General features: G+C 48.0%; 1 protein-coding gene across 1 annotated transcript in view; it reads left to right on the plus strand.

The window, feature by feature from the left end:
- The window catches only part of ttbk1a (tau tubulin kinase 1a), a gene marked incomplete at its 5' end in the record, with an annotated part of 31,149 nt that extends 7,788 nt beyond the window's left edge, over nt 1-23,361 (plus strand). Inside the window, 10 exons of the mRNA XM_084558964.1 lie at nt 227-292; nt 1,063-1,155; nt 1,822-1,947; nt 2,027-2,181; nt 2,339-2,546; nt 3,953-4,125; nt 5,331-5,671; nt 5,920-6,086; nt 20,404-21,854; nt 21,934-23,361. Coding sequence (XP_084415090.1) covers nt 227-292; nt 1,063-1,155; nt 1,822-1,947; nt 2,027-2,181; nt 2,339-2,546; nt 3,953-4,125; nt 5,331-5,671; nt 5,920-6,086; nt 20,404-21,854; nt 21,934-22,339 — 3,186 coding nt within the window. The 3' untranslated portion in view covers nt 22,340-23,361. The remainder of the gene's footprint in view (nt 1-226; nt 293-1,062; nt 1,156-1,821; nt 1,948-2,026; nt 2,182-2,338; nt 2,547-3,952; nt 4,126-5,330; nt 5,672-5,919; nt 6,087-20,403; nt 21,855-21,933) is intronic.
- Nucleotides 23,362-25,000: the final 1,639 nt, after the last annotated feature.

The following is a 25,000-nucleotide window of genomic DNA, read 5'->3' on the forward strand; positions in this document are numbered from 1 at the left end:
TGCCTCCCGTTTCTCCATCATCTCCATGGTTACCCAGGGATGTGAGTGGTTCCTATGGCGACAAACTAATTTTCTCATCACAAAACAAATAAAATAATAATTTTAATGCTTGGACTCTTGACCTGAACGGTTGTCTCTAGGTTTTTATTTGTTATGTGATCATGAGACATGACCGAGACGTCTGCTGACGTCTCTCCTGAATAACGTTCCTTTATTCTACGTTCAGCCCAGGACGGTGGCAGGTTTCAGAGGGACGGTCCGCTACGCTTCAGTCAACGCCCATAAAAACAAGGTCAGTCCTCTTTTTAATGTCGGCTGTTCATCCACTTGTTTATGTGTAAAATTCAACTAGAATAGAGTTTAGATAGAACACTGAAATCGTTTAACAGTGCACACGTCTGAAGTCTGAGTCTGATTTATTGTCAGCTCTGCCTCATGTGCAGCACATTAGACCCACAGAGAAACAAGTTAAATTAAAAAGTCTGTAAATATGAAAACTAAGATGAGTCCAGTGATGCATAAAGCAGCCGGTGCAGACCCTGAGCTTGACAGATTAACATTTAAAAGAAAGGCATGTGATAGGATGATGCTGTATGTGGAGCATGTACATCAGCTGAGACTGTAAGCTACCTCTGATGTGTGATGAGGAGGTGGATGAGGAGGTGGATGAGGAGGTGGGACACTAGAGGAGGAGCAGGAGCAGGAAACAAAAGAACCAAAAACTACAAACCTACAAAAGACTCAAGTCAAGACACGTGAGCGTCATCACAGACGAAGACAGGAAGTCAAACGCATCTGAAAGGAGTCACAGCACTGGATCATCCTGACACTGGTTCTTAGTGCTCCGTCCTGTTTCCTCCATTATTTAGTTTGAGAATCGTCAGCACCAGCTCCTGATCTGGATGTTATGTAAAAGAACAGAGACAGAACCAGGACCGGTTCTCCATCTGGACTGGACTGTTCTCAGAGTGGTTCATGTCTGGGTCTGAGTGGAGCTCTTCTAGTCATGTGTCAGAATTACTACTAACACCCCAACGCTGTGTGTTTGTTGTGCTCCTCCAGGAAATGGGTCGCCATGACGACCTGTGGTCATTGTTTTACATGTTGGTGGAGTTTGCTGTTGGACAGCTACCGTGGAGGAAGATCAAAGATAAGGTGAGACAGCTTCACCTGAACACAAACCTCTGACCACAGCTACTATCACTGCTCTCAACATGTTTGAACTATATTATCTTATTTCCATCGTATTTCCTGCTCTCTACGAGAAAGACCGCCGCCCCTCTGCTGCCCCAACGCCACATATATATACACACATATATATTGGACAGCAGGAGCGCAGCACTAAACACATCATCATCATCATCATCATCATCACACACTCAGTCATAAGAAGACGTTTGAATGTTGAGACCTTTTGATGCACGTGCTCCTTCCTGTTTTCCTGTTTTCTGGGTTAGGGTTAGGGTTAGGTCTTAGGGGGACGGTTAGGGTTAGGTCTTAGGGAGGGTTAGGGTTAGGTCTTAGGGAGGGTTAGGGTTAGGTCTTAGGGGGAGGGTTAGGGTTAGGTCTTAGGGAGGGTTAGGGTTAGGTCTTAGGGGGAGGGTTAGGTTAGGGAAAAGTCGCAGTGCTCCAGATGAGCACTGCGGAGGGCACTGGCACAGGGGAATAAAATGTATAAAATACCTTATTATTGTCTCCTCTGAATAAACTTGGTTCAGTTAAAAAGTAAAATCAAATAAAATAAAGAAAAAAATAAAAAAAGAGATAAAATTAATGAAAGAAATAAAATAAACCCTGAGAGTGTTTTCTTGTCTTTTCCAGGAACAAGTGGGTCAGATCAAGGAGCGTTACGACCATCGGATGCTGCTCAAACACATGCCTTCAGAGTTTTGTCTCTTCCTGGAACATGTCCTGGCCCTGGACTACTACACCAAACCAGATTACCAGGTAGGAGTCATGAGGAGGAGCCACTGGTTCTGAGGTAAAAGCTGGACCTCCGTTAACATCCATGTTCTTCTTTGTTCAGCTGCTGATGTCAGTTTTTGAGAACAGCATGAAGGAGCGAATCATCACAGAGAACGAGCCCTTTGATTGGGAGAAGGCAGGAAGTGATGTCACGTTGTCAACCAGTGCCTCCACCCAACCACAGCACAACACCCGTCCCACTGCCGCCATGGTGGGGTAAGAGCCCAGCCACGTCACACCTCCTCTGATCCCACTGTTTCATTACAACTTATTCTACTTTGATTTGAAAACAGTTTGTTGAAACAACTAAAACCAATAGAATGAAAAGATTATAATTCAGTTTTCTGAAATGATTCTCGTTCTGTGTCCTCAGAGCCATCGTGACGCCGGTTCCTGGAGACCTCCAGAGGGAGAACACAGACGATGTTCTACAGGATGAACATCTCAGCGATCAGGAGAACGCCCCCCCAGCCCCGCCCAGCCGACCCCCGGGGGAGACGGGCGCCCAGCACGCTGGGGAGCCTGAGGCCTGGGAGGACACAGACTTCAACCGCAACCGACTCAGGATCAGTCTGAACAAGGTCTGGATACACAGGACGCATACGATGTAATAATACAGAGACAGAGATTATTAATAACAAGAGTCGTTTTAAACCATAGACTGTTTATAAACATGGACGCCATGACAGCTCCTCTACAGTGAAGCCAAATCAACTAGAGCTCCCCCTGGTGTCTGGCTGCAGTATAGGTCATAAGCTCCACCCCCTCCATTTTAGTGGGCGGGGCTTGGACCAAACTAAAACACTAGAATACACCTCTTTGTTTTTCAAAGTTGGTTTCTGTCATTTTAGGTCGTTAATATAATGTTACTGAATGTTCAGGTTTTGGATAAGTTTCATTTTAGTTACTTGACGTTATAGAAACAGGATGTGACATAATGGCAACCACCAGTTGCCATGACAACCGCTCCGTACACCGTTCCCATGGGACTGTGAGAGTAATTATTTTTTATATTTTAGTATAATCCATCGTCTCCTTGTAACAGGTGGAGGTAGAGCAGAGCGTAGTATTAATGAAACTAAAACATGAGTGAGTCTGGAGGAAGTGTGGGCGGGGCATCAATATCACGGCTCCACGTGGCTCCGCCCTCAGACCGTACTGATCAGACTCTGGATCCAAACTCACAAGATGGCGCCGCCCGTATCCCCGGGAACATAGAGTCAGTTTGACCAATGAGAGGAAGTGGAGACGTGGTGTCCATGTTTATATACAGACTATGGGATAAACATGTTAGCCTCTGAAGCAGTTAGCTAGCAAACACGTTTCCTTGGGACAAGGTCAAAGATGTGTCTGGTTCTCAGTCATCCAGGTCATTGTATATTTCAAACTCGATGGAGAAAGGAAACTGGACCGTAGAGTTCCTGGAAGATGTTTCATCCAAGTCTTCAGGTGTAAAGATGAGAAACAAAACAAATCGTCCAGAAACACATGACCCAGGAGAACCAGCCCATCAGGAGACGATTCAGGTGTCCACCTACATCTGAAGGACAAGGACACTCCTTTGAAGACAACAACGTCCACATTTCATCCAGAGAAAACGGATGTTTTGAAAGAGGAGTAACAGAAGACATCTAGGTCGGATATAATCTGACATCAGTCAGAACATCTGTCCCCAACAAGTCTCACCTTGAGACAGGAGCGTCTGACTGATAATGGGATACTAATGGTGGGACGGGGTCAAACAGTCTCCTCTAACTGCAGACACTAGTGATGATGTTCCCCTCTCCTCTAGACCTGAAGATTGGAAGAAGTGTCCTCAGGAGCCTCTACAGTCCAGTGGTCTTTCTGTAGCGTTTCTGGGTTTCACAGATGTCCTCTCATTTCTTTCCTCCTGCACTGAAATCACTTTTCACTTCTTACAAACAGCTGTGTGTGTCACAGTCTGTGCTGGGGATTAGTATGACACTCTTAGAATCTCCATTTTCAGGGGGCTCAGGAAGAGGAGGCGGGTCGGGGGGTGTGTCCGGTGTCGCCAGTTCGAGGCGTGGTCCCGGAGTCGCCGACGGGTCAGGGTCGGTCCTTGAGGTACCGGCGGGTCAACAGCCCAGAGTCCGACCGCCTGTCTGCTGCTGAGGGTCGCGTCGACGGCTACGGACAGAGGTGACGTCTCTCCACTGTCTCTGCCTGTCTCTCTACCTGTCTCTACCCGTCTCTACCTGTCTCTCTACCTGTCTCTCTACCTGTCTCTACCTGTCTCTCTACCTGTCTCTCTACCTGTCTCTACCTGTCTCTACCTGTCTCTCTACCTGTCTCTACCTGTCTCTCTACCTGTCTCTACCTGTCTCTCTACCTGTCTCTACCTGTCTCTACGTGTCTCTCTACCTGTCTCTACCTGTCTCTCTACCTGTCTCTCTACCTGTCTCTACCCGTCTCTACCTGTCTCTACCTGTCTCTCTACCCGTCTCTACCTGTCTCTACCTGTCTCTACCTGTCTCTCTACCTGTCACTACCCGTCTCTACCCGTCTCTACCTGTCTCTCTACCTGTCTCTACCTGTCTCTCTACCTGTCTCTACCTGTCTCTCTACCTGTCTCTACCCGTCTCTACCTGTCTCTCCACCTGTCTCTACCTGTCTCTCTACCTGTCTCTACCCGTCTCTACCTGTCTCTCTACCCGTCTCTACCTGTCTCTACCTGTCTCTCTACCTGTCTCTACCTGTCTCTACCTGTCTCTCTACCCGTCTTTACCTGTCTCTACCTGTCTCTACCTGTCTCTCTACCTGTCACTACCCGTCTCTACCCGTCTCTTCCTGTCTCTCTACCTGTCTCTCCACCTGTCTCTCTACCTGTCTCTACCCGTCTCTACCTGTCTCTCCACCTGTCTCTACCTGTCTCTCTACCTGTCTCTACCCGTCTCTACCTGTCTCTCTACCCGTCTCTACCTGTCTCTACCTGTCTCTCTACCTGTCTCTACCTGTCTCTCTACCTGTCTCTCTACCTGTCTCTACCCGTCTCTACCTGTCTCTACCTGTCTCTCTACCTGTCTCTACCTGTCTCTACATGTCTCTCTACCTGTCTCTACCTGTCTCTCTACCTGTCTCTACCTGTCTCTACCTGTCTCTCTACCTGTCTCTACCTGTCTCTACATGTCTCTCTACCTGTCTCTACCTGTCTCTACCTGTCTCTCTACCTGTCTCTACCTGTCTCTACCTGTCTCTACATGTCTCTCTACCTGTCTCTACCTGTCTCTACCTGTCTCTCTACCTGTCTCTACCTGTCTCTACCTCTGTCTCTACCCGTCTCTACCTGTCTCTCTACCTGTCTCTGCCTGTCTCTACCTGTCTCTACCTGTCTGTGTGTGCTCCAGGTCTAGGATGGACATGCTCGGCTCTCCGTCCCGTCACGTCTACTCGTCCCAGCCGGCTCAGATGCTGTCGGTCGACCCTGGTTGCCGCGGCGACCGGCAGGCCAGCGGCCGCCAGGAGGTGTCGGTGGCGTCGGTCGACCAGGAGGCGCACAGCAACGCCTTCATCCGCTCCGTCCCGCTGGCCGAGGAGGAGGACTTCGACAGCAAAGACTGGGTGATCATCGACAAAGAGACGGAGCTGAGGGACTTCCACCCGACCACGTCAGGGACCACCGACGAGGAGCCCGAGGAGCTGAGGCCCCTGGAGGAGCTGGAGGAGAGGAGGAGGCTCCGGTCTGGAGGTAGGAGTCTACCTCCGTACTGGTCCCAGTACTCTAACCTGTAGAGGACCATACAGCTCTTCAGGTCATATACATGTATATTTATATTGATTGTAGATGAACTGAAGACTGGAGGAACAGAAGTGACCAGACATTAAAACCTTAAGTTAAAGGGACACTGGACTAAAATAAACCCTCCTCAGACTGGTCAGCCTTCAGAACCTGTGTCTACTGTGTTAAACTGTGGTGAACGTGTGCTTTCCCTGCAGCGGGGGAGCTGGTGGTTCGTCCAAAGAGCAGCCGCGGGATGCTGACGCTAACTGAGGAGGAGGCGTCGAGGAGGAGCGGCGGGAGCCCCGCCCAGTCGCCATGCCACTCGCTGCCCTCGGGACGCCCCCGCCGGCGAGAATCTGAGCCCACTGGACCTCAAAGACCGGTAAGAGACCCAGCCAGCCAATTAGGGGAGAGCACACCTCTCTGATGACATGTTGGTGGACGGATGAGCGGAGTGGACGGCTCCCCAGCAGATTCAGATTCAGTTTGGTGACTAGTCTGCACCACGTCGGCTATCTGCCCGCCAACATGAAACCTAAAGGACAAGTCCAGCATGATCTACTGTCCACTCTGTCCTCTAAAGTCTGTGTCAGGTCTAGACTTCAGAATGAAAAACAAGCCTTCCTCCGTCTGAGAACAGCTGTTGAGGGTCCAGCAGAAACTACTGTAAAATGAAACTATATCATATCATCACATATATAGTTTAACAAGGAGTCAGCTGGAACCAGAGCAGCACCAAACTGTTTTCAGTTAAATGGTCTGAAGGAGCTTCTAGTAGCTTCAGCTCACACAGAAGACATGTGGACTCATGCTGGAGCTGACCTTTACACAGATCACAGTGACTGGACTCCTGCAGGAGTTCATCTGCAGCTTAACGGCAGCAGCTCAGTCTCACAGCTGAACCCTGGTCACATGCACGCACTCATTCATTCATTCACCCTCATCCTCTGGCTTCAGGCTGGACATGAATCAGGCTCCGGGTCTAGAGCAGGGTAATTAATATATATAATGTGTTTTATCATGTCTGATAAAGACTGTATAAAAGATGGACGCCATGACAGCTCCTCTAAAGTCAAGTAGAGCTCCCCCTGGTGTCTGTCTGCAGTATAGGTCATAGGCTCCACCCCCTCCATGTTAGTGGGCGGGGCTTGGGCCAAACTAAAACGCACATCACGTTAATGATCTCTGTGGTTTTAGGGCGTTAATATAATGATGATGAATGTTCAAGAGTCAGTTTATCTGAGAAGTTTAGTTTGAGTTATCTGACGCTATAGAAACAGGAAGTGACATCATGCCAGTCGACAGCCGCTCAGTGAAGAGTAGGATCCCGTAGGATCATGAGAGTAGGACATGAATTAATCCATCATCAGTATGTAACTGGTGCAGGTGTGATTCTGAAGCTGCCTGGTTTAAACACAGATTCTATTTAAATAGATTATTCATGTTTTATTATCAGTCCTGCGTGTCAGCTGTCTGTCAGCTGTCTGTCTCCTGAGTGTAACTGACCCAGTGTTTTATCTAGTCATATATATTATTGTATGTCATAGTGTTATATGTTAGGACGTCCAGGGTTTGGAGCTTCACCACTGCCTGTGACACGTATCCTGGTCCAGCTGTGAGAACGATGCTGCTGCTGTGTTCTCTGTATCACTGGAGCACTTGTTCTGTCGTTGTTGTTGTTTTTATTTTACATCTTTTTGTTAATTTCTCATATCTTTTCATATCTTTTCATATCTTTTGCTTTGGACTGTTGTCTTCCTCTGGATGGATGGATGTGGAGATCAGCTGTAGAGCAGCTGTTATGATGCTGATGGTGTTTTCATCCTCATGCTCTGCTGTGTTTACATGTTCTCTGATGACACGCTGTCGCCCCGTGGTTTACACTCTATACACACACACACACACACACACACACACACACACACACACACACACATTCAGGTGACCCTTTGACCTGGACGGTGGATGAATGGAACCTACTGTAATATAAGTTAAAGGGATTAATGTCCATATTGGATGAAAGCAGCTCATCATGGGAGCATGTACAGGTGGAGGTGGAGGTGGGGGTGGAGGTGGAGGTGGATGCAGGAGGTCTGGGTCTTTCAGTGGCCTATAAGGGGTTAAACCTTATTCTCTGACCTGACTCTGACATTAGCTTCATATCTGGTGATGAAGAACAAAGAAGCTGTCCCTGAAAGCTGAATGTGGATGGATGTGTTTGAGCTGCAGCAGTTTGCTTCTCTGTGATAGGTCGAACCAGTTTTATTTAAATATCTGACGTGACTATGGCCTAGGGTCGACCTTAGCCATAAATCCTTCTCCTAGTGCTGCAGATAATAAATAAACATAAGAGGAATGGAGGATTGTTATGTGTGAATGTAGAGCTGTGAAGTACAGGCAGTAAAAGGTTACGGCCTCTAGTCCCACGATCAGAGTACTGAGCTGTAAAAGTACACGTCACGTCTCCATCAGATGAAGAGAGGAGCTACAGATGTGCAAAGTCTGATACCAGAGCACTGACAGATCATAAGGTTTTATAGTGGTAGTCCCTCAGAGATGTCCTGCCTGGGGAGGACGTTCTCTTCTCCATTTAATATATTAATGTTTAGATCTGAACCTTTCTCCTCCTGGGTCGATTACTGGACGTGTCCTGTCCTGTGGTGTCTCTTCAGCATTGGTCCTGTTATTAAACCTCTGAGGGAATCGTTCACATTCTTCTATAATTCAATCAAATGAATAATAATCATTTAGTAAAGATTCTACGTCACAGGATGAAGTCGTCTGGCAGCTCTTCAGGATGAGTCACTGCAGTAAACCTGCAATCTGGATCCAGGTGTGGTCCAGATGTGGTCCAGGTGTGGTCCAGGTGTGTGGTCCAGGTGTGTAGTCCAGGTGTGGTCCAGGTGTGGTCCAGGTGTGTGGTCTAGGTGTGGTCCAGGTGTGTGGTCCATGTGTGGTCCAGGTGTGGTCCAGGTGTGGTCCAGGTGTGGTCCAGGTGTGTGGTCCAGGTGTGGTCCAGGTGTGTGGTCCAGGTGTGTGGTCCATGTGTGGTCCATGTGTGGTCCAGGTGCGTGGTCCAGGTGTGTGGTCCAGGTGTGCTGTCCAGGTGTGGTCCAGGTGTGGTCCAGGTGTGTGGTCCAGGTGTGGTCCAGGTGTGTGGTCCAGGTGTGGTCCAGGTGTGGTCCAGGTGTGTGGTCCAGGTGTGTGGTCCATGTGTGGTCCATGTGTGGTCCAGGTGCGTGGTCCAGGTGTGGTCCAGGTGTGGTCCAGATGTGTGGTCCATGTGTGGTCCAGGTGCGTGGTCCATGTGTGGTCCAGGTGTGGTCCAGGTGTGTGGTCCAGGTGTGGTCCAGGTGTGTGGTCCATGTGTGGTCCAGGTGTAGTCCAGGTGTGGTCCAGGTGTGGTCCAGGTGTGTGGTCCATGTGTGGTCCAGGTGTAGTCCAGGTGTGGTCCAGGTGTGGTCCAGGTGTGTGGTCCATGTGTGGTCCAGGTGCGTGGTCCAGGTGTGTGGTCCAGGTGTGTGTTCCATGTGTGGTCCAGGTGCGTGGTCCATGTGTGGTCCAGGTGTGGTCCAGGTGTGGTCCAGGTGTGTGGTCCATGTGTGGTCCAGGTGCGTGGTCCAGGTGTGTGGTCCAGGTGTGTGTTCCATGTGTGGTCCAGATGTGTGGTCCATGTGTGGTCCAGGTGCGTGGTCCATGTGTGGTCCAGGTGTGGTCCAGGTGTGGTCCAGGTGTGTGGTCCATGTGTGGTCCAGGTGCGTGGTCCAGGTGTGTGGTCCAGGTGTGTGTTCCATGTGTGGTCCAGGTGCGTGGTCCATGTGTGGTCCAGGTGTGGTCCAGGTGTGTGGTACGTGTGTGGTCCAGGTGTGTGGTCCAGGTGCGTGGTCCAGGTGTAGTCCAGGTGTGGTCCAGGTGTGTGGTCCAGGTGTGGTCCATGTGTGTGGTCCAGGTGTGGTCCATGTGTGGTCCAGGTGCGTGGTCCAGGTGTGTGTTCCAGGTGCGTGGTCCAGGTGTGTGGTCCAGGTGTAGTCCAGGTGTGGTCCAGGTGTGTGGTCCATGTGTGGTCCATGTGTGGTCCAGGTGCGTGGTCCAGGTGTGTGGTCCAGGTGTAGTCCAGGTGTGGTCCAGGTGCGTGGTCCAGGTGTGGTCCAGGTGTGGTCCAGGTGCGTGGTCCAGGTGCGTGGTCCAGATGTGTGGTCCAGGTGTGTGGTCCAGGTGTGTGGTCCAGGTGTGGTCCAGGTGTGGTCCAGGTGCGTGGTCCAGGTGCGTGGTCCAGATGTGTGGTCCAGGTGCGTGGTCCAGGTGTGTGGTCCAGGTGTAGTCCAGGTGTGGTCCATAATATAAAGCCGACCCAGCCGGTAGCCGTGCTGTGACCAAACGTGGAGCGTTTCCATGGAGCTGCAGTGACACGACACCAACATTAACAAACACACAGTGAGCAGCTGGATGTGACACGTCTACGTATAACCAGGAACAGAAACCAATCAAACAGCAGCCTCTCAGGTTGACCACGAGTCTGATTCCTCAGCTCATTTCCACTGTGTCGGCTCGTTTCCATCTTCAGTCTCTTATTTTCTCCACGTCTCCATCGACCCCCCCAGCCTTTATCTGCTGCTTCAGCTCCACCCACGGATCATTTAACTCCAGATGGACTGACAGGTCTGGACCAAACCAGACAAACCAACATGATAATAAATGTGTGCTCCAGGTCCATCCACTGATAAAGCCAGGTCCTCTAGACTTTAGATGTGAGTGTATTTCTTAACTCTGGAGTCTGGACTCATCAATGTGGGATCTTTATTTTCCTTCAGCAGGACGTTCCTCATGGATGTGGTGACTTATTCTTTTTCTTTGTTTCTGTGACGCTTTGATTTCTTCATGCACTCATCTCTTTATTTACTGCTAGGACAGTTGTGGTGGTCCGTACTTGGTGGCTGCTGTTTTCAGGCTGATGTTGACATGTCATCCTTACGGCCTGTTTGTAGTCGTACTCTAGCGCGCTCTGCTTCCACTTTCTTTTATTTTCACGCCCGCCCGCCCACCGCCGCCCTGCTAGACTCAGAGCCAGCTCCTCTGCCGCCAGCCGTCCAGGACCGCCATTCTCTTTTTTACTCCTCTCCAGCCCCACCCCCCCCCCCCGCCCCCCATAACTACTGATGCCTTTGCCCCCAACCTATCGCTTTAAAAGTACACAGTATGTCAAGTTTGACTCACCTGAGGAGACAGAGAAAAGAGCGAGGGTGCCATTGGGACAACACAAGAAGAAATAAAGTGATGTTTCGGGGTAAGCACAGTTTAGGAATAGTCCTTTACCTTTGTTCTCTCACTCGTTTCTTTTCCTCCTCTTTCTTTTCCTTATGTTCAGACATATCTCCTCCCTGTTCTCCCTCCGTCGTGTGTCTGTGTTTTGTGTGCTTGATGACTCCATCTCTCTTTTGTGTTCCCTGTTTTCTTTCTGCATCTCCAGTGCTCATTTCTATTCCTTCAGAAATCAGACGATCAGACTGTCCAGGCTCAGACTGTTGTAGACTAGTCACATTCAGTATGTGCTCGTGCTGGTGACTTTGTGTCCTCTTAGAGCTTCTTTGTGGGGGAAACTATTTTCATCTTCATGTCTCCAGCTAAAGGGATGCTAGTCTGACCAATCTGGCAGCCCACACAGATCATGTTAACTTTCTGTAGCATGTCATAGCTGTAACTGTAGACAAACTCTCCCCATGCTCCTCTCCTCGTGACCTTTGACCTATCAGCTGAAGACTTTAGACGTGTGAGAGCACCAATCAGCTCTCCTGTCTAACGTCTGTTTGTTGAGGGAGGGGAAGGAGACAAGGGCAGGAAGTCTAATCTGTGTTGGCATATAGCTGTAGGACAACCTTTTATTTTTACAACCCGTCTGTTTCCACCTGTTAACCCCCCTCCCTCTCTCTGATTGGTCTGTTTGCAGGTGGAAGAGGACCGGCATCAAGGACGGCCCAACCAGCTGAGGAGGCTGGCCTCGTACGTCTTCTCCTCCTCCACCCTGGAGACCGAGCACTACCCTCACGGAGGAGGAAGCTTCATCCAGAGGAGCCGCTCGGCCGAGAGCAGCCCCGCCCACGCCACCACCGCCGCCACCTCGGCCCGGCGGCGACACGCCGGCACCCTGCCCACACCCGGCAGCCCGCGCAGCAGACACTCTGTCCTCAATGTGTCCAGGACGCAGCTGCAGCAGATGTTAGCCAAGCTCATGAACAAGAACAGCAGCTGAGACGACTGAGAGACGGACTCAGAGCGCAACACACACACACAGTATACACACTATATAATACACACACACTGTATACACACAACACAATACACACTATATACACACAGTATACACACAACACAATACACACAACATAATACATACACACACACACACACACACACTTAGTACACAGATACACACTTATATGCAGCGCTGGTCACGAGGGTCAGAGGTCGTCCTAATGTCACATGATGCAGTGAGAACAATAATAATAATAATAATCTATCAGAAGTCTTTATAATGGGTCTGACTGGTTCCTACTGAGCAATAGTCACCACAGGGAGGACATGGGGGCGCAGGGGGGAGGCGGGGGGACCGTACTGGCCAGCTCTGCATATATGAACCAGACAGAAGCAGACAACAAGCCATATATACCTGACCCACAGCAGAACCACTGTGCTGGTCCACACATAGTCTCACACACAGTCACAGTCACGTAGCTCTACCACCTGGTTTCAAGCAGAGGACGAGATAGAAGAACAAGAACAAGAAGAACAAGAAGAAGAAGAAGAAGATGAAGAAGATGAAGAAGAAGAAAAGTGCTGAAGACAGGAAATCTTTTCCATGCAATAAACTCTGTAAAGCCTCTCTGCACACACCATAGACCTGGAGGACTGGTGGAAAGAATCTGAACCCAACCCTTCCTCCTTGTTCCGGTGAAGAAGAGGAGCGTGACCACGGGGGGGGGGGGCTGCTAACAGACTGTTATGCTTTACGCTCTTTGTGCATTTATTTGTGTTTCTTCTGCTTCTCCTGCTTCGATGAAGGAGCGATCGTCGAGGAATGCAGGTCGTCCCGGCGATCACGTTTTTGCACCGACACTGTGGATCATCCCGTCCACCGAGCAATACACCACCCCCACCCCAACCCCACCCCTACCCCACCCCCACCGCTTCACAGCTACATCGGCACAAAAACAAAAGATTCAAACGTCTCGCTCTGATTCTCGCTTCGTTAAATGTCGTGTTTGAAGACAGAAGTGTAAAAGTTATCCAACGGTTGATGTCTGGACGGATGCTGAACCTGAGACGCAAACATTTAACAGAACACAACGAACTAGCTAAAGAAATACACATGGGTGTTTCATAATTAAAAGAAATAAAATAAAAATGACATCAAAACATTAAAAACAACAACAACCAGAGAAATGAACAAACTAACAAACATCTTTAAAACGTGACTGAAAGCAGCCATAGCTCCTTTGGTTCGGTTCATTCATGATTTATTTCCAACATTTTTAAAACTCTATTTTATAAGTTGTACTTTGCTGTGATGGGACGGGGGCGGTGTCACAGACCGTTTGAATTTAAAATAAAATCTACACCCACCAGACAGTATTATTGGCACAATAATCAGTTTGAGGCCTCTGTCCTCTCTTCGTCTGGAGATTGTGATACCAGGCTTTAGGAACCAGAACACAAACACAGAATTTATTTCAGGCTAAATGTATTTTCTGCACTTTTTGAGTTTGTCTCGTGTTAATCTGCAGAAACTGTCCCGCTGCATCGATGTCCATGATCCTTCTAGCATGAAATAACAAGAGGAAGCTGAGCCCTTTTAATCTGGGTTCATCTCTAAATCACCTCCAGTGTTAATGTTGAATCCAGTCTCCAGGTGATGATTCTGTACCTGATGGGCCGGGCCCGGGTCTTTACATTAGCTGACTGGTGTGGAGCCCAAGTGGTGAAATGGACTGAAAACATCAACATAGTGGATGTTTGATGGGTTCATGCTCCCCAGAGGATGATCCTAGTCCAGCTGTTGCTCTAACGTCAGGTCGTCTTTTGAGTGAAATATCTTTGGTTCAGTTTGACGTTTTTTATTTAAGGTGCATCCAGAGAGAGCGAATCCTTTTCCTCCAGCGCCATCATCAGGTCAAACACGGACCAAGCACCGGCACCAACAATGACATTCTCCCCATATTTACTGCTAATTAGCTAATGTCAGACGCATGCTAACATGCTAACATGCTAACTAAGATGGCTAACGCTGTATCTGCGTGGGAGCATGTTATCACACTGACATTAGCATTAGCATTCAGCTGCTAGCATGGCTGCAGACTCGGGCCTGGTGACTGTGTGACCATGACCCGTGACATTAGAGAGATGATCACAGTTTATACCTGCGGGACATAGACGCTGTAACCTACGTACGTAGCCTACGGTGGAGTGAGTCATTTCTACTTGTACCTCATCAGTCTGACTCGCTCTGTAACATCTCCACCCAAACACTAGTTGGTGCTGTGTCTGTTTTGTCAATCAGGTTCATTTTTGTTTCTACTTCCTGCTTCACTTTCAACAATGGAGAGTCTTACAAATGTCTGTATCTCCAAACCTCCTCAGTTAACTTTACCCATTCTTTATTGATCCACAACAATCTGTTCTAAAAATCATGGAGATGAAGAAGCAGCTGGAAACACTAACGAGGAAACACGCTGCTACCAGAGGACCAGTCACAGCTCTTGTGATCTGTGTCACCGTGGCTCATAGTTATATTTCTGGGGAGGTGTCGTCAGTTACGACGCTAGGGTCTGGGTAGAGGTGGAGGTCTGGTCTTAAACCACCTATCAGTCAAAGCTGATGTGGACACGATGAACGTCTCACATTTATCTATTTTAGTTAAATCCAGGTCTTCCAGAGAACGCAGTAATCTGGGTTCATTCTTGACTTGTCGGTTCAAACTGCAGTCAGACAGATTATTTATTGAACTGTCTTTGAGTTTACTGTGAGATGTCAGACTGAGTGCTGCTGTCCTGGTCTTATCAGTCTGGTCTGGGTCCGGTGTGTTCTGTCTCCCTCTCACTAGTTTAGTCAGTGAGTGTTTCTCCGTCTGTGGTGAAGACTTCCTGGTTCTGGTATCTTGTGTTTGGATCACTGTCTTATTTCCATCGTGCTTCCTTTTCTAATCACTGTTCTCTGACTGCTGGACATTACTGTTGCACTTTATCACTGAGTCAGTCAGAGAGATGGGGGGGGGCTGGGGGGGGGGCTGGGGGGGCGAGGGTCTCACCATATGGATGCAAAACACCACAGATGCAATAAGTAACGTGAGGGATGCTACAGCAAAAAACTGTTTGTAATCTGCTTTAAAAGTCAACACCATCAACACTAGACCCCTGGTAGGAATGGAAACAGTCAATAGGTGAACGGGTGAAATCACCAATAATCACATGGTAGCTCCAGTAGTCTCTCAAAGAGCCAGAATAACGAGTTGTGTTGTAAGGGCCCGAACAGTAAATGTAGCCGGATTCTACTTCAGTTTGGTTTGAGCAGCAGAAACAAGTTGAATATTGTTGCTGTTAGTTTTCCACTTCGTCACAGTTCTATTAGAGATTACATGGATGAAACAGTAGCTCGTTAATTCAGTGTGATGTCGTTAGAATAAAAACAGCTCCGTCAAATCAGCAGCTTACATTAAAGATTCATACATTCAGATTTGTTTTGTCAAAAGACATCTGTCGAAAACTCACATATCCCAAAGTTTCAATGTGATCGTTAGTATATCTTCCCTGTTAGATCAAACTGCCCCACAGGGCCCTAACCCTAACCCTGGGTTTGTTATGTTGCCCTCTAGTGGTAATAAAGGAGGATATGGCCACAGTCAGGGGTGGATGGATGGGTCGTTAAAACGTAGGACTTGATTGTAGCGAACTGGTTTCAAACCACTGTCATCACTGTTACCATGGAAACCAAGGTTTTCAATTTGAGCCAATACTCATATTTATCCTTGAACCTTTACAACGTAATCAAATGTACATCAATCTGTGCCTGCCACAAACCACAGAGTCAGGCTGGAGGACTGCTTAAAAAATAATAAGAGAAATATTTGCTCTGGAGCGATGGGGCCAGGAGCCATAGGGCCTTGGGGCCAGGAGCCATGGAGCCATGGGGCCAGGAGCCATGGGGCCATGTGGCCAGGAGCCATGGGGCCATAGGGCCATGGGGCCAGGAGCCATGGGGCCATGTGGCCAGGAGCCATAAGGCCATGGGGCCAGGAGCCATGGGGCCAGGAGCCATGGGGCCATGTGGCCAGGAGCCATAAGGCCATGGGGCCAGGAGCCATGGGGCCATATGGCCATGGGGCAAGGAGCCATGGGGCCATGTGGCCAGGAGCCATAAGGCCATGGGGCCAGGAGCCATGGAGCCATGGGGCCAGGAGCCATAGGGCCTTGGGGCCAGGAGCCATGGAGCCATGTGGCCATGGGGCCATAGGGCCATGGGGCCAGGAGCCATGGGGCCATGTGGCCAGGAGCCATAAGGCCATGGGGCCAGGAGCCATGGAGCCATGGGGCCAGGAGCCATAGGGCCTTGGGGCCAGGAGCCATGGAGCCATGTGGCCAGGAGCCATGGGGCCATGTGGCCAGGAGCCATGGGTCCATGGGGCCATGGGGCCATGGGGCCATGTGGCCAGGAGCCATGGGGCCATAGGGCCATGGGGCCAGGAGCCATAGGGCCATGGGGCCAGGAGCCATGGAGCCATGGGGCCAGGAGCCATAGGGCCATGGGGCCAGGAGCCATGGAGCCATGGGGCCAGGAGCCATGGGGCCAGGAGCCATGGGGCCATGTGGCCAGGAGCCATAAGGCCATGGGGCCAGGAGCCATGGGGCCATGGGGCCATATGGCCATGGGGCAAGGAGCCATGGGGCCATGTGGCCAGGAGCCATAAGGCCATGGGGCCAGGAGCCAGGGGCCAGGCTGATTTTATTATGTTCTCATTAAAGCTTGTTTCTGTTCCGTAATAAATCTCCAGAAATATGAAGGTTGAGCTTCATGGTCTTCAGAGCGTCTGTGAGTCGTGTTTTAGTCCAAAATTGAATTAACGGCTTTAAGAAGATTTTTCACATTCTTCTAATGTTGATGTGAAGTAGATGTTGGAGGGCGGTCTCCACCGTGGTCTCCACCGTGGTCTCCACCGTGGTCGTGGTCTCCACCATGGTCTCCACCATGGTCTCCTCCGTGGTCTCCACCATGGTCGTGGTATCCACCATGGTCTCCACCGTGGTCTCCACCATGCTGTGAACCATTGTTGTGGTTGAATGTTGAGTAGTGAAAGGTGACGCTGCTACCATCGTACCACGCTGCTGGAGTCCAAGCTGCGTCTCCAGGCTCTAGACACAGGACGGCCATGTTGTGCAATGAAAGCCAAGCTGTTGCTTTCTCAGTGTTTTAAAGGGCTACATTAACTAAATATGCACCGCTTGCTGATTCATTAAGCTTGTGTTGGAGGCTTTCTCTCAGGGCTGAGGCTCTTTAAGGCTCCAGTCTAACGAGGAGATAAGCCTAGGTTGGTTTTCATGCTGCTTCACGCTGAGTTCAGGACATCCTGCTGGTTTTATATTTAACACAGCGTTAACCACTTAGAGAATGTAAGAAGAGGACTAGCTGCTAATTCTGTACTTTATTTTGCACGCTGGCATAATTATTTCACTACAGTACAAGATTGTCACTGATACATGTTTGATGCTGTGTGTCCATGAAGGCCGTGCCACGTTCAGCAGCTTTCAGTGAGTGTAGAACACTACAGAGGATTCACTGCGTTGTGTTGAACCAAAAGACTGTTTCACCGACTGTCGCCACTCTTGCATGAGATCTGCTGTTTGTACGACACGCACCTCTGACTGTAAAATGACTAAAAACAGCATCGTACTGTAATCACTACAAAAACACGGTGAATATCAGCTGACTCCAAGAAGTCTGTGATTTCTGTAAATATTTCACACCGCTACCAGAGGAGATACTCACGGATCAGAGCTGTCCAGCCTTTAGCTGACTTTAACAAGAGATGGAGGAAGCCTTTTTTTATAGTTATCTGTTTTTCTACAGCGGTGATGTGAACGTTCTCTGAGCCAACAAGATGTCTTATTTCAGTGTTTCAGATGTAATCCTCATCGGTCATGATGGGATTTGATTCAGAGGTAGATATCATCCACGCTGTTCATTCAGCAGACTAAAGGACGTGCTGTTCTACAATGGACCGTTAAAACTGCATTTATATTCTATTTAAATATATATAGTTATATTTATAATTTATTAACTGTGAATGAATTATGGACAAAAATAAATGAATAAATGAATTAATAAATAGAACAGAATTGGAGTAGACAGATGTAACTGTCAAACGTTTGATGAGTATACGAATATAAATTAAATTCATGTCGTGTCAGAAACCGTTGAGCTGCAGCTCTGTATGATGCTGTGAGCAAATGTTTGCATAATGACAAGCAGTTATTCAATTAAATGTAAAATTATAACTAATGAACACATTGGCTGGCTGCTGAAATACAGAACCCTGATCTGGATGCTAACAAACCTTTTGGATATAAAAACACCTCAAAGTCAAACTGCTGCTACTCATGTCAAATATACAGTTTATTTTTATTAAGTTTCCATCAATTTAAGCAAGAAAATATTAAGACCACACTTGTTGAGGTTCCAGATCCATAGACGTACAGTATTTAGTATTGTGGTGTCAGTGTAGGCTGCGTTTCTAAGCCCCTGAGAAAAGCGTGAGGAAGTTTTTATTAGCTGCAAAAGATTCACCATCACCTCATGAGATTATAATCTGAATCCACTTCTCTGCCACAAACATGTGTACCTCATGTATCACACAGTAGAACTCTAGAAATGTAAAAATCTGTATAAAAGAAGTGTAATATGTTCTGAGGCACATCTGATACCTGGTGGATCTTTACGGAACGACAGGGTGACGTTGTACAGGTAGAGAAAACTAAACTGTGTCGTGTCTTTAGAGGAAACCGTCCACGTTGGTTTTGTTTCTGTGTGCCACCATGTCACCATGCTGTCCATCAGATCAGTCACAACTCTCATCTTAAATGGTTCGTGCAGATATTTCAAGAAATACTTTGTTTTCCCTCAGAGAGATTTAAAGCATCAATACTGACGTGTCGGTGCAGAGATTAGTGTAGTTTAACTTGGTTTAGGACAAAGACTGGACGCATGGGGAAACCTCTAGCTCTGCTCCCAACCATGTCAGCGGTCTATACTGTTATATATTATATATGTAATATATATATATTATGTTGGTGGAGTGGTTGAACTGAAGGTTCAAACCCACGTCCCTACGATGAGCTCAGGACTGTCACTCAAAGCGAGTGTTGGTCGTTAAAAAGCTCAGATGCTAACTGCTGCTAATGTCTGGTTTTTACGTCTCTCTTTCTACACCTGTAAATAAATGACCTACAACATGTAAATCAGCAAATCTGTAAATCTGTAAATCTGGTCTTCAAACAAGGCGAAACAAACGATGGCGAGTTGATTTGTTTTTCTCTTCGGATGCAGATAAGCTAGCAGCTGCTTCCAGTCTTTGTGCTAAGCTAAGCTAAGCTAAGCTAAGCTAAGCTACAGAGTGGCTCTGACTCTGGGGACACCAATAAAACAAATAAAATAAAGAATTTCACTAACGTCTGAATGTTTCTTCAAGATTTTTGCAATAAAGTTTCTGTTGTGGAGGTGAGGAGGACGAAGGAGCTCACAGTGTTTGTTCAGTGTGATGATCCGTGAGTGTCTTTCACATGTACAATACATGGAAGCGTTTTTTTCTATCACTATATGATTGTACAGTACTGCTTGTATGATTTACAGGTAAAGCATGTATTTTAAACTTTTTGTAAATGATAACTGTGTACATATATACAGAACTGTAGAAAGTCATTAGGTTTGCAGTTACTATCTTATAGCATGGAACTTAGCGGGGTTTAGTATGTATGTACAGGCTGTATGTCAAATCTTTATGAAGGGAAACACTTGAAAATCACCTGATATCAGACTGCGTGCTAAGGATAAACTCTGCAATGCATTTTTTGTGCCTTTTATATCAATGTATGTAATCTAGACAATCTTGAAAGCTTGTGTACAACCAAAATGACATTAAAATGGTTTTGGGGGCAAGATGTGTCTCTGCAGTCTTTTTTAATGTCGATGGGCCTATTAGCAAAAACCTCCTAGGTGCTGGTTCCAATCAGTCTTGGTATAAGTCTGTAGGTAGAGGAGTAACAACAGTAAAACTGTTTTCAGCTGATCAGTGCGACTTCCTTTTTAATGAGTGTATATTACACACTGGCATAAAACACAATACTGAATACGGGACCTGAGTCTCTGTCCACTTTCACTTGGAGATATGTGACACCATGAGTTCCTCCTAGACTGATGTTATAATGGCAAAGCTCAACTGTAAACTTATTTTGAAATGAATTGAAAGAAACATCTGTTTGTTACTTTTATTGTTTTACCATCATTTCTTGTTATTTGATGTCAAATATAATTTCATTGGTTGTAGTCAGTGTTGATGGTCCTTAGAGTTTCATGCATTGTTCAAGCTTCAGTAAACAGAGTTGCTTTCAGAGTTGTTTTGATTCGGTTGTAATAAAACCTGTTGTTGCGTTGTCTTCCAGGTGTTGTCGCCCACAGAGCAGAACGTCCCGTCTCCTCCCTCCCCAGACTATCGGACTAAGGGCCAGAGTGACGAGAAGGAGCATTTCCACATCCTCCCTCAGCTGCAGGCCAAGAGGGCCGACTTCCTCACCGTCATGCTGACCGGTACCTTGCCTCAGCGCCGGAGCTTTGCCACGCCAGATGAAGAAGTCCCAGAACCTCCGGGACCAAAGGATGACGACGTCACAAAGAGCGAGTCCAACAGCGAGGCCAGTCAGAAAAGCACCGAACGCAGCCAGGACGCTGCACCTTCAACACTTATGGCCGAGGACCAGAGGGGCCAGAGGGAGCACGCTTCAGCTGCAGATGCTGACCCTGACCTGGAGGACGCGTCCAAAACCCTCGTCCTCTTCTCACCCGGAGACACTCGCAAATCTCCCTCCGGTGGTGATCATGGTATAGAGGGCGAGTTGGCCACCCCGTTTCCTCTCGGGTCTCGTAGCGACCGCCTCCTGGTCGGGGAGGCAGTTCAGCCTGAACCCTCTGAGACTGGTCGTTTGTCCCCGGCTCTCAGATCAGACCTGAGGCCCTCCACTCCCATTGCCCCCGCATCACCCCCCTTCACCAAAGTGGAGCGCACTTTCATCCATATTGCAGAGACATCACACCTCAATGTCATGTCTTCCAACGGTCACTCTGCCAAAGAGATTGACCGGGAAGTCTTTGCCATCATGAAGGACTCAGCTGCAGAGGTTGACACCCACGAGCAGGAGGTGGCACTCGACGAGTCTAGAGAGGAGCCCATGCCAGACGCAACACCGGCCGATAAACACCCCAAAACTGAGAATGGTCCGTCACCCGCCCTGGCTCAGTCTTTGGAGTCTGTCCCAGAGGCCCCGCCACCAGTGCATGAACATAAAGACCTGTCACAGGAACCTAGTCAACAGCTTCCATCGAGTGCAGAAGCTACCTTGCTTCCGGCAGCTGGATCAGAACTACCAGCTGCTGTTAAGCCCAGAATCCGAAGCCGAATCCCTGTACTCATCTCGGAAGAGGACTCAGGCTCAGAGCAGTCCTCCTCTCTCTCAGCTCGGGCTCGTCTTCAGCAGCGGGCCAGACAACTGGATCTGGCCCGTCTGCTGGTCCAGAAGCAACAGGGTCGCTGGATGAGGAGGAGGATGCTGTCTGGGACGTCGTCATCGTTGTCTTCTGGGGACGATGAGCGTCGGAGGCCTTCCGAGACTCTGTCCACCGCCGGTTCAGAGGAGGACACGCATACCTCAGATGAGTCCAGGAGGAGCTCCCGTCTCAAACCAACCGAAGAGCTGGGCTCCAAGGAGTGCCGAAGCAAGATCCCCAGACCCGTCACCCCGGTTAAGAGACCTTCAGGTGGGCTTGCTGCCGCTGCTCCGTCTCCGCTGTCCTTGCCAGACTCTAGCGCTACCAAAGGAGCGTCATCCTTCATTAACGGGTATGATTTAGTTTCTCTCTTGTACTGCACATGGTATTTAACATTCATTCTGTTTAATTAAAGATCCCTCTCTCCACAGAACTCAGAAAACTGGCGCTGTCAGTGCCCAACGGAAATCCAAACCTGTCTCACCCAGGCCCTCCTCTTCATGTCCCCGTCCCTCAACTGTCCCCGCCCCATCTGGCAGCCCTCGAATGCCCCTACGTGTCCTGTTTGGAACCCGACGCAGCCTTAGCTCCACCCATTGCAGAACTGACAGCCCCTCCCCTCAGAGAGTATGCCCGTCCAGGCAGCCCCTCTCGGTTCGAGCCCCCACCGTCCCCATGTTACCACCCAGGACTACAACGACCATGCGGCGCAGCGCCTCGCAGGAAGCCACCGCTCAGTCCTCCTCCGTCACCGCGCCCGCCAGGACCCGGCCCAAACCAGCTGGTGCAGTGAAGGCTAAAGCGAATGCCAGGGAGAAAGTGGTGCCCGCTAGATAATACAAAGAGACTCAGCTCTGAGACATGTTTGTGCAGAATCGTCTTCGGACAAGCTACGCCTCAAAGGATTTCACCTGATTCCATATTAGACTGTGACGTTACAGTGACCTCCTCTTATTCATTTAATGTATACGGACATCTTATTTTTTCCAAGGACAGATAACTGATGGGCTTCCAGTGATCTTGGCTGTCATACAGGAGTGTTGCTGCCACGGTGCTAAGGGTATGTCTGCTGCTCCCTGGTCAATCCCTGATTTAACTGGTTTCTGGAGCTCAGAATCACGGCCTCCAGCAAGCCCCATACCAGATACTCTCACAGTAACACAGTACTCCCAGCTTTCCACAACTATACTACTCTTCTATCAACAATACCTGCTTGGTTCACATTGCATGGTAAAGTATATCACAAATGCGTTGAATCTATAGATGGGAAAATCACATGGACAAAACTCTGTACCTTTAAATTATTTGATAAGTTCTCCCCTTCCTATTGGTAAGAACTAAAGGATTAAATTGAACTGGTTTGAATGCCCAAGCTATGTTAACGTGATAAGAGATCCCTAACTATATCCTGTACTCATTATGGCCTTGGAGAAAGAGAAGAGTTGGATGTGAAAACAAAATAATAGCTCGGCTGCTCGCCTATTCCTCATGGTGTGACGATGGGCATGCTTTAATCATTCTATTTTCTGGGTGTTTTATTTTGTTTATGCTCTGAATTGTACATAATAGAATCATTTCCCATAAATACATCTTTATTTTTTATCTTGCCAAGCAAAGTGTAAAGTTAAGTCTTTGACCTTCTGTTCCAATGTGTTGGCTACTATGCCTGTTTTTTACGCATGAGAAAAACAGGGTTAACCATGAGAGAACGTTGTACCTGCTTGGATTCTGCTGACAGTGCAAACGTGTGCTGGTTTGTAGGAGCCCATGTTGTGTTTGTGCAGGGTCTCTGGGCACTGAGCTGTGAAGTAAAGCCTTGGTCATGTGGACGGGTGTCTTTTCATTTTTTCCTCAGTGATTCCGAGTGGAGGGGCGACACAGTGGTGAGGTGGTTAGTACTGATGCCTCCCAGCCAGAAGGTTCTGGGTTCTAATCCAGGCCCACTGGTTCCTTTCTGTGTGTAGTCTGCATGTTCTCCCTGTGTCTGTGTGGGTTCTCTCCAGGTTCTCCAGCTTCCTCCCACCGTCCAAAGACATGCTGGTTAGGTTCATTGGTGATTCTAAATTGGCCGTAGGTGTGAGTGTCTCTCTGTGTTAGCCCTGTGATAGACTGGAGACCTGTCCAGGGTGGACCCCCCCTCTAGACCAATGATAGCTGTGATAGACTGGAGACCTGTCCAGGGTGGACCCCCCCTCTAGACCAATGACAGCTGTGATAGACTGGAGACCTGTCCAGGGTGGACCCCCCCTCTAGACCAATGACAGCTGGGGTAGACTGGAGACCTGTCCAGGGTGGACCCCCCCTCTAGACCAATGACAGCTGGGATAGACTGGAGACCTGTCCAGGGTGGACCCCCCCTCTAGACCAATGACAGCTGGGATAGACTGGAGACCTGTCCAGGGTGGACCCCCCCCCCCCCTCTAGACCAATGACAGCTGGGATAGACTCCAGACCTCCATGACCCTTCACAGGACAAGAAGTTACAGAAGATGAATGACTGAATGAATCCAGGTAAAATAAATAAAGACTTGAGCTAATCTGGATCAACTGAATCTACGTCCATTGTGACTTTTCAGGGCCTCAGGTCTGACACAGCAAGTTTAGATGTATGATGGGTTTTTAATCAGCTTTCAACCAAGAGCATTAGTGGAAATTGTCAAATACTTAGCTTAGCTCTGGTATATTTCTCTCTGACATATTTCCCATTAACATGTCTCTGCAGGTCATGCTAAATTTGCACACTTCATTAGTGAAGTAGATTAAATGACTAGTACATTAAATGGCTAGTACATTACATGACTAGTACATTAAATGACTAGTACATTAAATGACTAGTACATTACATGGCTAGTACATTAAATGACTAGTACATTAAATGACTAGTACATTACATGACTAGTACATTACATGGCCAGTACATTAAATGACTAGTACATTACATGACTAGTACATTACATGGCCAGTACATTAAATGACTAGTACATTAAATGGCTAGTACATTACATGACTAGTACATTACATGGCCAGTACATTACATGCCTAGTACATTAAATGACTAGTACATTACATGGCTAGTACATTAAATGACTAGTACATTACATGGCTAGTACATTACATGGCTAGTACATTACATGACTAGTACATTACATGGCCAGTACATTAAATGACTAGTACATTACATGACTAGTACATTACATGGCTAGTACATTACATGGCTAGTACATTAAATGACTAGTACATTACATGACCAGTACATTACATGACTAGTACATTACATGGCCAGTACATTACATGACTAGTACATTACATGCCTAGTACATTAAATGACCAGTACATTACATGGCTAGTACATTACATGACTAGTACATTAAATGACTAGTACATTACATGACTAGTACATTACATGGCCAGTACATTAAATGACTAGTACATTACATGACTAGTACATTACATGCCTAGTACATTAAATGACTAGTACATTACATGGCTAGTACATTA

Source organism: Chelon labrosus (assembly GCF_963514085.1).
Source record: "Chelon labrosus genome assembly, chromosome: 2".
Lineage (NCBI taxonomy): Eukaryota > Metazoa > Chordata > Actinopteri > Mugiliformes > Mugilidae > Chelon > Chelon labrosus.